The sequence below is a fragment of the Phoxinus phoxinus genome, assembly GCF_949152265.1.
Source record: "Phoxinus phoxinus genome assembly, chromosome: 20".
Classification (NCBI taxonomy): Eukaryota; Metazoa; Chordata; class Actinopteri; order Cypriniformes; family Leuciscidae; genus Phoxinus; species Phoxinus phoxinus.
Window position 1 is genome coordinate 27,952,359 of NC_136895.1, and position 15,479 is coordinate 27,967,837.

The 15,479-nt window shown below is 42.0% G+C and overlaps 1 protein-coding gene across 9 annotated transcripts; it reads right to left on the bottom strand.

Annotated features, from left to right (window-relative positions):
* Positions 1-5,100: 5,100 nt before the first annotated feature.
* LOC306987996 (GTPase IMAP family member 9) lies at positions 5,101-15,029 on the bottom strand. Of its 9 annotated transcripts, none has more exons than XR_013795298.1 (6): positions 14,923-14,983; positions 13,337-13,413; positions 8,568-8,668; positions 7,817-7,884; positions 6,154-7,707; positions 5,101-5,676 (listed from the first exon to the last, which is right to left on the bottom strand). XR_013795298.1 is itself a non-coding variant. In XM_079592687.1 (5 exons), the coding sequence occupies exons 4-5, from the start codon at positions 7,826-7,828 to the stop codon at positions 6,664-6,666; spliced, it is 1,056 nt and encodes a 351-aa protein (XP_079448813.1). In that variant the 5' UTR covers positions 7,829-7,884; positions 8,568-8,668; positions 13,337-13,413; positions 14,923-14,983; the 3' UTR covers positions 5,101-6,663. The 9 variants fall into 9 exon arrangements, 5 of the variants coding, with proteins under 5 accessions (XP_079448813.1, XP_079448812.1, XP_079448815.1 ...); XR_013795299.1 differs by having other exon boundaries at positions 5,101-5,657; positions 6,167-7,707; positions 8,544-8,668; XR_013795297.1 differs by lacking the exon at positions 8,568-8,668 and having other exon boundaries at positions 5,101-5,657; positions 6,167-7,707; positions 14,923-14,997.
* Between the last annotated feature and the right edge of the window lie 450 nt (positions 15,030-15,479).

The window sequence follows — 15,479 nt, forward strand, 5'->3', positions numbered from 1 at the left end:
TGGTGTGGAAGGAGGAGAGGAGAAGGTCAGGACATAGAGGCGATGCCAGTTCAGCAGTGGAGACGATGTCAGAAACAGAGAAGGCAGCAACAAAGTTGTCGACTGTAGATGGAGTAATAATGCGACGACGATGGGGGGCAGTGGATGAGGGAGCAGGAGGAACAGCACAGATGTCAAACCGTATGAGAGAGTGGTCAGAAATGGGAAAATCCAGAACCTCACAGGTTGACACTATCACCCCACGAGAGATAATAAGGTCAAGGGTATGACCTAACCTATGAGTGGGACGGGATATGGACTGGGTAAGGTCCAATGAATCTAAAAGTGCCTTAAAATCATTAGCAGGTTTATCAGAGGGGCAACAAATGTGAATGTTAAAATTAATAATAAATTATTAAAATATTATCAAACTTTGCCAGAAACTCTGTCAGAAACTCTGAAAACTCATTTAAAAAATCCTTATTTAGCTTTGGTGGCCGGTAGATTACTGCACATAAGATGGGACAGGGTAGTGTGAGCACAAATGCTTGTAACTCAAAGCTGGAATACCCTCTAGTGGACAGCTGGCGGCATATCAAGGACTGTCTGTGTGTAGTAGCTATCCCCCCGCCCCTACCCGTTTGCCGTGGGGTGTTTAGGTAAAGATAGCCAGAGGGGAGGAGTTCCGAAAAGGCACTGACGTCACCTGGGGGAAGCCAGGTTTCGGTGAGGAAAAACAAATCCAGATTGTACGAGGAGATGACATCATTGAGGACAAATGTTTTGTTATTGAGCGATCTGGTGTTACATAATGCCATGCGAAACGTGGTCGAGTTGACAGGCGGCGATGTCACACGAGGAATTGGACGGAGGTTTCCTTGGACGCAACCCTGGGTAGATGTTTTGACGCGGCGGGGACATGGAAATGGAACGCCAGTGTTGGAATTAACCGGCCGAAGCCATCGGTAGCATTCCCACGATCTTCTAGCACTGCCAAGTCCTGATTGATTTCCAGTCCTCGGCGACGGAGAATCCAGGTTTGTTCTCAGCCTGACATGTAACCCCCTTCTCTGACCGCGTCTTCTGCGACGCTTACTGCCTGGTAGCAGACAGATAGGGCGTCTCAGGTAAGAAGGAATTAATGTCAACAGTGGCGGTGGTGGTTTGAAGGATTGGGCATTTAGGTGGTGATTAGTTGTAAAACGCAATTCCAGCAGCGTAGTGCGATCATAAACAATAATCGGCGAGACGGTAGCAAAAACAAACATGAAAAAACAGAGAAGCAAATGGCATAGCCAAACATAGCGGCGCCATCTTGAGCTTAATAATAATAATAATAATAATTTGTTACATTTATATAGCGCTTTATCTGAGACCTCAAAGCGCTTTACATAGAAGGGGGGGAATCTCCTCAACCACCACCAATGTGCAGCATCCACTTGGATGATGCGACGGCAGCCATATTGCGCCAGAACGCCCACCACACACCAGCTTACTGGTGGAGAGGAGACAGTGATAAAGCCAATCAGTATATATATAGGAGGATGATTAGGAGGCCATGATGGACAGAGGCCAAGGGGCAAATTTGGCCAGGATGCCGGGGTTACACCCCTACTCTTTTTCGAAGGACATCCTGGGATTTTTAATGACCACAGAGAGTCAGGACCTCGGTTTAACGTCTCATCCGAAGGACGGCGCTCTTTTGGCAGTATAGTGTCCCCGTCACTATACTGGGGTGTTAGGACCCACACAGACCACAGGGTGAGCGCCCCCTGCGGGTCTCACTGACACCTCTACCAACCTCTACTCTACTTAAGTGAGGTTGTAATGCGAATGTGAATGAAAGAAAAAGTGCAATGTACTACAAGTTTGTGTCTGTCATTGTATTTTTGTGAATGGTATTTTACACATTGGTGACTACTTGTCTGAGGCTTCAAATTCAGAATACCAGTACATGTTTGTGACTATTGTCTGCGAGTGCAAATCTCAAGATCCAACTTCAGATTTTTATTTTACAAGTTTTCACGTCGGAGCTGTGAGTGTAAATTTGTGCGTACAAGTACGAAGATTTATTGTTCAAGTTTTTAAATTCACATCTAGCCTACATGTTATCGGGTTTTGCTACTCTTTTGCCTTCATATAAACTTACTCACCTGATACTTCATTTTCAGGTCCTTTTTCTTTTGTTCAAGACACTTTCACCAAGAAAAAATAGGGTCCAAACTACAAATAAGCAAATACGTTAATATGTACACAACATAATACATTCACATTAATGGTGTGTCATGCTTTATTGTCTGTATAAAATAATCCGAGTGTGGATGAAATACAGCTGTTTTGTAAGATGTTTGCAGAATATTTATATGTTCCAATTATTAGTGATGCACAGATTACGGTTAATCTGCGGATAATCTGTGTATCGGGCGGGTCAAGTGTGTGTCTGAGTGAGTGTTTGTGTGTACCTTCTTAACCATATTTTGGTGACAAATTTGTACCCAAGTGAGCAAAACCTGACAAATCTCCAAAAACCTCCCTTTAGGGACATCCTCATTTTTAAACGGGTAAAAATAAATTTAGGTTTATCTTTAGGTAGTAGGGGTATAGAAAATACAGTTCGTACAGTATAAAAATAATTAAGTCTATGGAATGTCCACATTTAGATAGCTAAGTAAACTTGTGCGTTTATCTATCAGTTGGAATGCTGGACCTGGCTTCAATATCCTGTTAGACAGGCAGTCTGGAGAATGGACGGATGGTTATTAATAATCATTATTGTATGAATGAGTAAAAAAAAAAAAATTTTGAGACCAATTCTCTATTTATATTCAAAATAGAGACAAAATGTTTATTTTGTGAAATATATTTGCACAAAAGTAACCCAGGCATTGACATTATTTTTCTTTATTGTGTGTGTTAAACAACAGTAGGCTAACACATCTTTGTATTTTTTATAAACATATGCCAATTCATAACGATGTTATGAATGTTTTAGCATCGATATCGATGTGCTTATCGATTCATTATACTGTGAAACGCTAGCTAAATGACAGTAATCGGAATTAATATCCTAGTCTTCGCCATATTATCAAATCTTCATCATGTTCTCATATTGATATTACATAGGCTACTCCAATATATAATATTTTAATGTAGCGTGCAGCTGTTTTTCGAAGGTTTCTTACAGATAATGCCATGATGATCATTGCTTTTTTTTTTTTTTGCATTGCTAGTCCCTGACTAACATCTCTCTCTCTCTCTCTCTCTCTCTCTCTCTCTCTCTCTCTCTCTCTCTCTCTCTCTCTCTCTCTCTGCGGACATTTTGATGAATTTGAATTTGACGCTCAAACAGAAGATCTACGGCTGAACATGTTAGATATGGCAAATATGAATTATTTAAAAAGTTACACTTACTGAGAAGTAGCCTACACAAGACAGTCGAGCTAAGATGTCCTCCGTCAGATAAAAAAAACTCTCCTTCAACAGAATATCAGAAATACAAGTTTACTTTCGCTTTCAACGGCCGCGCGAATGACGTAGCCTAACGCTGTTTGTCTCCGGAAGGACTGCGGGCGTTTCTGAATTTGTGATTGTTTTCAAACTGGTTGGTGTTTATAAATCATGCAACGAAAAGAATCCCCCTGGCCTGACCATGTTGGCTATCGGTCGAAAACGCCCCTCGTTTTTCACCTCGCCCACTTGGCATTTCTCAATGTAAGTGTGCAAAGTTCACAGAACAAGCTACCGACCGATATCCCCTGTTTTTACAGGATTGTCCCAGCAAACACAGAACGTTGGCACAACGTACCTAACCTTCTAACAACGTTTTAACAACATGGCCAAAAGTTTGCTATAACTACGTTGTGGTGAAGGTTCAGGGTCATTGCTTAAAGGGATAGTTCACTTTAAAATGAAAATTCTGTACTCACCCTCAAGTTTTTTCAAACCTGTATGAATTTCGTTCTTCTGCTGAACACAAAGGAAGATATTTTGAAAAATGTCAGTAACCAAACAGTTACCAGGTCCCATTGACTTCCATAGTAGTAAAAAAAAATACTATGGAAGTCAATGGGACCTGGTAACTGTTTTGTTACTGACATTTTTCAAAATATATTCCTTTGTGTTCAGCAGAAGAAAGAAATTCATACAGGTTTGAAACAACTTGAGGGTGAGTATATGATGACAGAATGTTCATTTTAAAGTGAACTATCCCTTTAAGGTTGTGCCGGTGTCTGGACCACTGGACTACATGTACTCGCCACTGCCCTGAAGCGGGAAAATCAGCCTTTTAAAGCGGCACTCGGTAACTCTAGCCACCGCTTTGCTGATTTTCTCAACGAGCTCCCCCTACAGCTGCAGTGCGTATATTTTTCACATCACTGTCGTAAAGTCACTTGCGGCGCGCCGGCGCACTCCTCCACCTTTCTACCGCTGCTCATGTGCTTTTGTTATGGTCGGTGCCGGTGTGGTGAACAAATGAGTCCCAGACGCACCAACTTTATCGTGTGGAGCATGTCTACCGAGGTGGGTAATACATCACACAGTATCATTTAACATTAACATGTACATTTTGTATTCCGTAAAGCAGTTCGTGTTTCTCGCTCTTTCTCGCTCGTTCCTTCCCATTTTCAACTTACCGAGGCGTTAGTCCCAATGTTGCAAGGCTGGTTTTCCGCCTGGGAACGCTGGGGGGAGCGGGGAAAGTAACCATTCTCACCAGAACAGATTATTTAACCATCCAAATGATTTCTAAACGGATTTATTAAGTTGAAAAAGTTACCAAGTGCACCTTTAAATTTCAACTGACAGTTGGGCCGTCTTCTTCATCGAGCAAGGATATGTGACACTGATGTAAATATGTGGACGTGTGTTTGAACTTAGTGTTTTAGGAAGGCATGGCTGAGCCTGAACTTTACAAAGAATATCTCTTTGTGTTTGACACTTTGAGCTTTAACTCTGCAGATCTTATTCATGCACAAACAGCTACATAACACTAAAGAAAGGGGAAAACAAGAAATTGCATCATATGACACCCATAAGCTAAATTCAGAATCAAATGCAAAAAAAAAATTCCACTTTAACATGCTTTATGAATAAATAACCCATTGATTTTCTGGGTGGAAGTGTGTTTAAAAAATATTCTAATAATTTTATTGGTAATTCTAATAGCAATCACTAGGTGATGATGAATTATCAATACATTTCAACTACTGACATATTATGACAATGAGTTTCCTTTTAATTACAAAAGCCTGCCATATAACAACAAATTACTGTATGTGTAAAATCCATTTGACATTCAAAACCATTTATTGATTGTATTAGAAGTTACTGCACTCTTGACATCAACCAGACCATCAGTTACCAGAGATAACACACATAAGATGCAAATCAGATCATAATTCATACATCTGCACGTGAATCAAAATCTGTGAAAAAGCTACAACAAACTAGAAAATAAAACAATATTTACATTTCTGGATTTTTTTCCCTTGTTATAGTAAATAATGTCTCACATTTTATCATTTTAAACTTTGATTATATTTTATAATACCTTTAACTTATTTACAAATGATTTAAAGGAGAACAAGATTTTTAAGTTAATCTTGAGCGTTATACATTAGTGATTACTGTCTATAGAAAAAATCCCGAACCGGATTGGTGCTTGCAACATGGAGCTGCTACCGCTAATGCCCATAGCTCCACTCCGCTAAAGCGGCAGTTATGGGGCATATTCATAAAGAGTGAAGAAATGGTTCGTAACGTAACTATGGAGAATATAGAAGATTTTGAATACATGGAAGAGGCTTTTGAGTTTGATGGTCGTCCTTATTTATTCGAACCCGAGTATACAGACGAAGAACTAGCCTCACACTCTTCACACACACGACGCTCCTCCTCCTGCACACTTCTATTTACCTTTTCCCGGCTACAATGGGAGTTCCCACGGGACTTCAGCGCGAGACTACAGCTAGCCGTCTCTAAAACACTATTTAGCTGAATTTAAACAATGGCTAAGTTGTTAAACGCATCTTGTTGTCATGTAAGGACCCTGTTCATGTTGGACAGACATTTTAATTGCATTTTGTGTCTGTTAAGAGTCACAAAAACACTCTTTATGAATATGCCCCATAACTGCCGGTTTAGCGGAGTGGAGCTCTGGGCATTAGCGGTAGCAGCTCCGTGTTGCAAGCACCGATACGGTTCGGGTTTTTTTCTATAGCCAGTACTCACTAAGGTATAACGATCAAGTTTAACTTAAAAATTGCTCGAAGTTCTCCTTTAATGTATACATGTAATGTTACAGATCAAAGATTATTGTCCCAACAAACATATTATTCACTAACAGCCGCAGCCAGTGCTGTCGCTATGGATTCTAGGCCTCATGACAGTTTATTGCTTTGGGCCTCTTCAATTTTAATCAGACCTGAGGGGCTTTCAGTACTAGAACGTGTCCCGCCTTTTGCAAGATTACATCCCTTGTCTCCATATCCACGGTCGTTTTCGATTTTCCCAATCTCAAACTCGGCGCTTAGCGTCTACGTCACGGCTCTCAGCCCGCCCTCTGTTCGTTGATTGGCCGGCTGTTTTCAGGCCCGAGGAAAACTGAGAGACATGTCGATGTCTCAGACTAAGTACAGAAGCGAAATGAAATTGAGCAGAAGTACGAAGTCTGACGTAGTCAGGCTAGACACCACCACCAGCTCCACTAACACCTCCAAAAACACCTCCAAAAACAGCTCCAGCAGCTCCAGCAGCTCCACCAACAACTGCTCCACCAACAGCTGCTCCACCAGCAGCTCCAACAACAGCTCCAAAAACCACATAACACAGATTGTTCCAACATAAATACCTCGGTTCAGCATCACACTCTGCTCTGATTTTCTCCTCTGGCTCTATTCCGACTTCTTCAAAAGTAATTTGTTCTGGCTCCTCTTCTTCTGGCTCCAGAATCTCCCACTTGTTTTTCTCCTCCTCATATTCTCTCCTCACTCGCTCCTCTGTCTCTCGTCTGACACTGTCTAATTTCTCCTGATGTTCTCTCTCTCTCTTCTCCTCCTCTTCTCTCTTTTCCTCATTTGCCCTCCTCTCTGCCTCTTCTCTTCTTCTCTCGGCCTCCTGCATCATGTCTGGTGTGTAACGGGAGTTTCTGTTCTTAGTTACCAGTGTGTCGATCTTCTCCATGAGTTCAGTCACCTGCCGTCTGTTTGCTGGATCTTTAATGTTAAACTCGTGATATCTCTGACCACATCGGCTAATGAAATCAGATAATTGAAGATTTGCCCTGATAATTTCTCCTATTGATCTCATGTCACTCTGATCTGCATGAGTGAAGAGCACTAGAGTAAATCCGAGAGCTTCTACACCAAACTGCTGCTCAAACCAATCGATGAAACCCTTCTCGTGTTCAGTGAAAGTGCTTAAAGGCAGAACCAGCAGGAAGACATGAGCTCCTGCTGAACCCAATCCAAGAGCTCTCTTCAGCTCCGAGTCTGGATCAAAGTCAGTGTGAGTGGAGAATCTGAAGTCTGGAGTATCGATCACTGTCACGCGTCTGTTATTAACTTCTCCAGTGTGTGTCTGACAGACTCTGGTCACTGATGAAGAGCTGTTTTGTGACTCAAACACTCGATCATTAAAGATGACGTTTCCTGTGGCGCTTTTCCCGGATCCGGTTTTACCAATCAACAGCAGCCGACAATCTTCATCTTCATCTGGGCTCTGAGACCTCTAAAATATACATAAAACCATGCAGCATACAGTCAATTAAAAGAATAAATTATTGTCGACTACAATTAAAAAAGTATAGAGCGGAAGAGAGAGATGTTAAAATATTTACCTGATAAGCCATGTCAAGGTATCTTTTCTCTTGCTTAAACAATTTTACCAAGAAAATAAGAGTTCAATCTACAAAAAAAAGACAAAGAAAAAGTTTAGATATACACAATACAAATCTGCATGAAATATGTATATACATGAATTACATGTATGTAAATTATTTATTATTATTTAATTATTTATTATAAATGATTTATTTGTTTATTTGGAAGAGAAATTAAATGAAAGAAAGAAAGAAAAAGAAAAAGAAAGAAAGAAAGAAAGAAAAAGAAAGAAAGAAAGAAAGAAAGAAAGAAAGAAAGAAAGAAAGAAAGAAAGAAAGAAAGAAAGAAAGAAAGAAAGGACTTCAAAAGGTTAAAACGTTAAAGCCAGTAGTTAAAATATAATTTTTCAATAGCTAATTTCTCCAAACATGTCCACATATGCAATCTTTGGTCATATTTTGAATTAGGAAGTCATTATAATGCAGCCAAAGAAAAATTATTAACAACAACCCAATGAAAGAACCGTTCATGAGAGACAATTTTTCAACAAAGAGATAGCCGAGAAAAGATACTGTCACAACCATGCCTGACTCCACCCTCACACAATCACAGCGCACTCCCTCTCCTGATTACTGATCACACACACCTGCACGTCATCAGTCCTGCAATCACCTCCAGCATTTAAGCCCCACTCTCAGTCATTGTCCGGTATCGTTTGCATCAAGACGCTAACTCTGTGCTTACCTCTAGGACTCCAAAGCTATTTACCAGTTTCATTGTGATCCCTCCAAGTCTCCCTCATTGTTCCTCGTCTCCAGTGTGTCCTCCTGAGTCTGCTCCTTTCCTGTGTGTCTCCATCTGATCTCCTTCTGAAAGTATACGAACTGTGTCATTCAAGTCTTAATCGTCTGGATCTCAACTCGCCTTCACCTGCACTGCAGATCACTCATCTGGTTGTTCAAACTAAACTCTCATTACCCGCATCCGTGTGTCTGTCCCTTCTGTCTTGTAACAGAATACCGGACCACACCTACGAACACCAGCATGACCACCCCGGACCCCTTCCAGAGACTCGTGGACGATATCCATCAGGCACTTCCTTCTGTTCCACCAGCACCCACTACAGCTTCCACTTCCGCAAACACTGTCGCCACCTCTATACCACCGGTGTTTGCCAGTCCCATGGCCCGACCGGCGCCCTGCTCAGGATCGGTGGATGATTGCAACGGATTCATCCTGCAGTGTTCGCTGGTCTTGGAGATGCAACCGCACTTGTATCCGAACGACCTCTCAAAGGTAGCGTTCGTGATATCTCAGTTGAATGGTTAGGCGCTACGTTGGGCCGAATCACTTTGGTCCCAGAAAAGTGACATAATCCAGACTATCTCCAGTTTTCTAATTCACTTCAAGGAAGTTTTCGGGACGCCCACCTGGGATTCATTGATTGGAGAACAACTGCACCAGTTGAGGCAAAATTCCATGACTGTGAGTGAATATGCCCTGCAATTCCGTACACTAGCTGCCGCTAGTGGGTGGAATGAACAAGCTCTGATCACCACTTATCGTCAGGGGTTGAACCCTCGCGTGCGGTTGCATCTCGCTGCATATGAGGATTCCGTCGGGCTTGAATGCTTCATCCAACTCTCCACCCGCTTCGCCACTCGTTTGCAGTCGTGTCTCGAGGAGAAACAAGACCAGCAACTCTCTCTTCCACCCCTCTGCCGACCTGAGTCCATCAGCCCTCCAGAACCAGCCCACGAACCCAAGCAGCTGGAAAGCGCATGATTGACTCGCGCCGAACGAGTCTGTGCCTATATTGTGGTTCCTCTGAACACTTCATCACTAGATGCCCTATTCGTCCTCCTCGTCCAATGGTGAGTGCTATAATGCCTTCGATAGAGAAGATGAAACCATTCACTACCATTGTGAATCTAACTGCTGCCTATGTTACCATTCCAGTCTTCGCCCTTCTCGACTCAGTGTCAGCTGGCAATTTCATCTCTGGCGTCCTCTGCCGTCAGCTCAAGCTCAAGTCTACCGCCACGCAATCCATCTATCAAGTCTATTTGATAACCGGCAGACCTCTCAGATGGAAGCGGGGACGTCTCTGTGCTGGACCCATTCAGCTTCAAGTAGGAGCCCTACATGTGGAACAACAACATTTGCTGGTTCTGGAGGAATCCACTGCTGATGTGATTCTAGGGCGCCCATGGTTGGAGCAGCACAATCCCATTTTCTCCTGGAAGACCGGCAAATTCCTTAAGTGGGGCAACAGCTGCTTCCCGAACTATTTTCCAGCACTTCCGGTTCCAACTACTCCTCGGTCCAGGGAGCTGTCCCTCTGCGCTACCTCCATCGAAAGTCCAGTGGAAAAAAGTTTGGTGGATATTCCTCCTTGTTATGCTCACTTCAGTGATGTTTTCTGCGCCCAGCGAGCCTCTAAGCTGTCTCCACACCGGCCATGGGACTGTACCATCGATCTGCTTCAGGGTCAGTCAGTGCCCCGTGGGAAGATTTATCCTGTTACTTCCGGAGGAGAAGGCCATGGTGGAATACATCAAGGAGGCTCTGGATCAAGGTTGCATCCGTCCGTCCACTTCCCCTGCTACTTCCAGTTTTTTTTTTTGTGGCGAAGAAGGATGGAGGCTTGCGGCCCTGTATAGATTACCGTGCACTCAACCGGATCACTGTCAAGTTCCGTTACCCCCTTCCTCTCGTCCCCGCTGCGCTAGAACATCTCCGTGGTGCCACTGTTTTCTCCAAGTTGGACCTCCGCAGCGCGTACAACCTCATCCGGAGACAAAGAGGCCTTTGTGACTCCTACTGGGCACTATGAGTACCTCGTCACGCCATATGGATTGGCCAACGCCCCCTCCGTATTCCAGGACTTCATCCATGAGGTACTCCGGGAGTTCCTCCACAAGTCTGTCCTGGTCTATATAGATGATATCCTGATTTACTCCCGGAGTATGGCCGAACATCACCACCACGTTGCGGAGGTTCTGAAACACCTGAGGGATTTCCAGTTGTTTTTGAAGGCAGAGAAGTGCTCTTTCCACCAACCCTCAGTGCAGTCCCGCAAACTCAACCTGGCGGAAGTCAACTACGGCATCGGCAACAGGGAGCTGTTAGCCGTCAAGCTGGCTCTTGAGGAGTGGAGACATTGGTTGGAGGGCGCACAACATCCATTCGTGGTGTTGACGGATCACAAGAATCTACAGTACCTCAGAGACGCCAAGAGATTAAACCCACGACAGGCTAGATGGGCATTGTTCTTTACCCGTTTCCGCATTGCCATCTCCTACCTCCCTGGTTCCAAAAATATTAAAGCGGGCGCTTTATCCCGTCTCCATGGTCCTGAAGAGAGAACAGAAGAACCTGAACATATCCTGCCTGAGAACCTTTTTGTAAGTCTGAAGAGACCCTGCCCTCTTCCAATGTGTCCAATGTCTTCTGGTGGCCTAACATGGAAGCGGACGTCAATAGGTACGTGAGAGGTTGCAAGGAATGCGCCATCTCGAAGAGCCCTCGTCATCTTCCCTCCGGAAAGCTTCATCCTCTGCCCGTTCCCAACAGACCCTGGTCACACCTAGTAGTCGATTTCATAACGGACTTACCTGCTTCCGATAACTGTACCTGCATTCTAGTAATCATCGACAGATTCTCCAAGTCATCCCGTCTAATTCCCCTGAAAGGACTTCCCACCGCCATGCAGACTGCCGAGCTGATGTTCAACCATATTTTCAGAGTTTTTACGGAATTCCCGAGGATATTGTATCAGATAGAGGACCTCAATTCATCTCCAAGGTATGGAAGGCGTTCTTCTCTCTCCTAGGTGTGACCGTCAGCCTCTCCTCAGGCTACCATCCGCAGTCGAACGGGCAGACGGAACGTAAGATACAGGAGACAGTTTCCTCCGTACCTTCTGTCACGGCCACCAGAACTCTTGGAACCAGTTCCTGGGTTGGGCCGAGTACGCACAGAACTCCCTGCGGCAACCTACCACTGGACTCACTCCCTTCCAGTGCGTGCTCGGTTACCAACCCCCACTGTTCTCCTGGTCTGGGGAACCATCGGATGTTCCTGCAGTCGTTTAGGAACTACTGGTTCCGAGAGAGCGAGAGGGTCTGGGACTCTGCTCACCACCAGCTGCAACGGGCACTGCACAGACGTAGAATGACAGAACCATGTATGTCAGAACCATGCCTGACTCCACCCTCACACAATCACAGCGCACTCCCTCTCCTTATTACTGATCACACACACCTGCACGTCATCAGTCCTGCAATCACCTCCAGCACTTAAGCCCCACTCTCACTCTCAGTCATTGTCCGGTATCGTTTGCATCAAGACGCTAACTCTGTGCTTACCTCTAGGACTCCAAAGCTATTTACCAGTTTCATTGTGATCCCTCCAAGTCTCCCTCGTTGTTCCTCGTCTCCAGTGTGACCTCCTGAGTCTGCCTGTGTGTCTCCATCTGATCTCCTTCTGCAAGTATACGAACTGTGTCATTCAAGTCTTAATCGTCTGGATCTCAACTCACCTTCACCTGCACTGCCGATCATCATCATCATGAGAGTTCATAAACTCTCATTACCCGCATCCGTGTGTCTGTCCCTTCTGTCTTGTAAAAGAAAATATTTCATTTCAGTCATGTTCATGTAGGCCTATAGCGAGAAATAATATTAATCTATCCAACTGTCCAGTGTTGCATATGGAGTATTAAATGTTTGTTTTTGAACAACACGGTTAAATGTCGCTGTATATTTAGCAGCACAGTACCGTAAAAACCTACAGTACAATACCACATTTCTATATTACAGTAAAATACCATAATTTGCATTGCATTCTGGGTAATTTCGTTTGAGCAGGAACATTTTACAGTATATTTCAGTGTTGCTGTAACCTGGCTGTATTAACAGGATTGCTGTAAACAGCGAAAAGCACGCCCCCTGATGTGATGTCACATCGCAGAGAACACAACTGCAGGTCACTCACTGGAGAAGAATGGTGTAAATCTGGAAGTTTGGTAAGTTCATTGTGAACTTATGACAAATAATAATTATTATAATAATAAAAAAATATGAATAAATGTGATAACTTTATCAGAGTTAATAATGATGCATTATGCAACAAAGACAAGTAAGATGCATACCAAAAAAAAAGCAAGTTAGAATATTGAGAGAGGTCAAGTAAAAAAATTTTTTTTACTGTATTGTTGGACTGTGTAAAATTAGTGATGTGTTAGCTTACCTCAGCAAGCAACACATAATTTAATACAATTTTATTTTGATTTCTTACAGCTCTATACACTGTGGGCCAATTATCTTTACACCCTGGGAATGATCACAAGATCACAATACAAAACTATTATAAAAGAAGTAAAGTTGGTCGACTTATATCTGTAGTAGTAGTGGCCATACTTCTACTGAAGTAAACGTTACGTTAAATTGTATGCATAAAAGTGTATGCAATTCCATGGGGGCTATACCAAAGTATCTTTGATTGTGTTAGCATGAAGGGTATATAGCAATTACCTCTGTTTGGTGTTCGAAGCTGGCGAGCTTGTGATCGTGAGACCCGCGTTAAACAGAAGACGTGAGGACCTCACTTCCTGAACGGGAAAAATATAATTAAAGAGTTATATTGAACAATCGAATGTTTAGCTAAACTATTATATAATTGACCAATAACCAAATGGCAATCTAACCTAAATTCGAGTTTGTGATAAAATGGAGTCAGATATTAAATGGAGTCAGATAAAAGCTTAAATGGAATTAAATTACTTTGCCACGCGGAAAGACAGTAATGCGCAGAGACCTTCACCCGTCCTATCGGAAAACCTCCATTGGGCCGCCAGACGGGCTTACACAGGTTTTTATCGTACGTGTCTTTGTGTGTCATGTCTTTTTTCCATTTTGGTGAGGAGGATCAGTGAGGAGTCCGGTCATCACCAGGTTCCAGTATCTGTACCTTTCAAGATCATCCCAGCCAAGTTTAATGATTGACAAGAACATTGTTTGGATTGTCTTTTGATTTGCAATGTTATTTTGAAGTACAGTAGCATTATAATATTACTACCTACTGTAATAGAGTTACTGTAATAACTACATATATTAATTAAAATATAACATCACCATTAGTAATTATTATGAAAAATATAGTAATATTTAGCAGTAATGTTTGTGTGTGTGTGTGTATATATATATATATATATATATATATATATATATATATAATTGCATTACAGTACAATACAAAACCATATAATAAATTATAGCAGAAGCAGATCAAACTACAAAATAAATAAATTAACTTGAAAACATGTTAGTTCATGTGTAGAGATTGCAGTGATACAGTACATGACCAAATAAAAATAACTTTTAATATTCCTGAAAATAGGTTTGAAATATAACCTTTTTTCTGTGAGCCTTTTAGTTCACAAAAAAATTAAAAAAAACAACAACAACAATGAACATTATGTCATGTTATTTACTCATCCACATGTTGTTCCAAAAACCTGTATTAGTTTATTATGTCGAACATAAAGGACGATTTTGAAGAATGTTGGTAACCAAACCATTTCAGTGGTTACCCCCCCCCCCCCCCCCCCTCCTCACACACACACACACACACACATGAGACATTTCTCAAAATGTCTTCTTTCATGTCCAGCATTAGAAAGTCATATTTAGAACAACATGGGGGTTAGTAAATGGTGTTAGCATTTTAATTTTTTAGGTGAACTAGGCCTTTAAGATATGATAATGTGTGCCCCCTAAAAGCACAAGTGGCCCCTGGTCTAGAACCGCCACTGTATTATTGTGATCAAAGAATATTTTATCTATTTTTCAGTGCTGTGAGATTCACTGTTGAACAGAACTGATAACTGCTGTTTCAACATCCAATATCTTATGTAAGGCAGGTTAGTCGTATGTTCCTGTACACTAACATGGGGACTTAACCCTCACCAAACCTGTTTGTTTATGTCTTACCGAGACATCTAAAGATGATTGCTTACATAACTCATCATATTGTAACATGAATATAGCCTACACATTTCCAGTGGAACATATATTTGTTAGATATAAACAAATACAGATTTATTAAACGTTGCACTTACTGAGAATCAAACAAGACCGAGGAGGTAAAATGCCTTCCGTCGTCAGTGAGCTTCAACAAAATGTCGGAAATATATTTTTACTTTCACTTTAAACGGAGTCATGTGACTGATATAAGCCGTGTCGTCAAGGGCTGCTGTCCTGCGGAGGTCGCGTTTGAAGGCACAGCCTACGTCGTCGGTCTCATTAAAAAAAAAAAAAAAAAGAACAGATTACAAAGTATTTTTGATATATTATTATTTATTTATTTTTTCAAAAAAAATAAAATATGTCTTTAATGGAAATGTCCATTTGTATAATTGTGTTAATATATAGCCTACAAATGGACATTTCCATTAAAGACATACAATTTTTTCCCCAATAATTCCAAGCTAAATTTATATTTTAGTCAGAATGCTTTCTAACTTTCAAACATTTACAGATGGAGAATATACCTTTAAAATTTTAGTTTTGCACTGAGAATAAACCTGGATCAAATTAGTGGGATTGCGTCGTGAACTTCAATTAGCCTACCTTTTATGTTGGAGTTTAACCCCCGCTTTTATGAAACAGGTGTTAC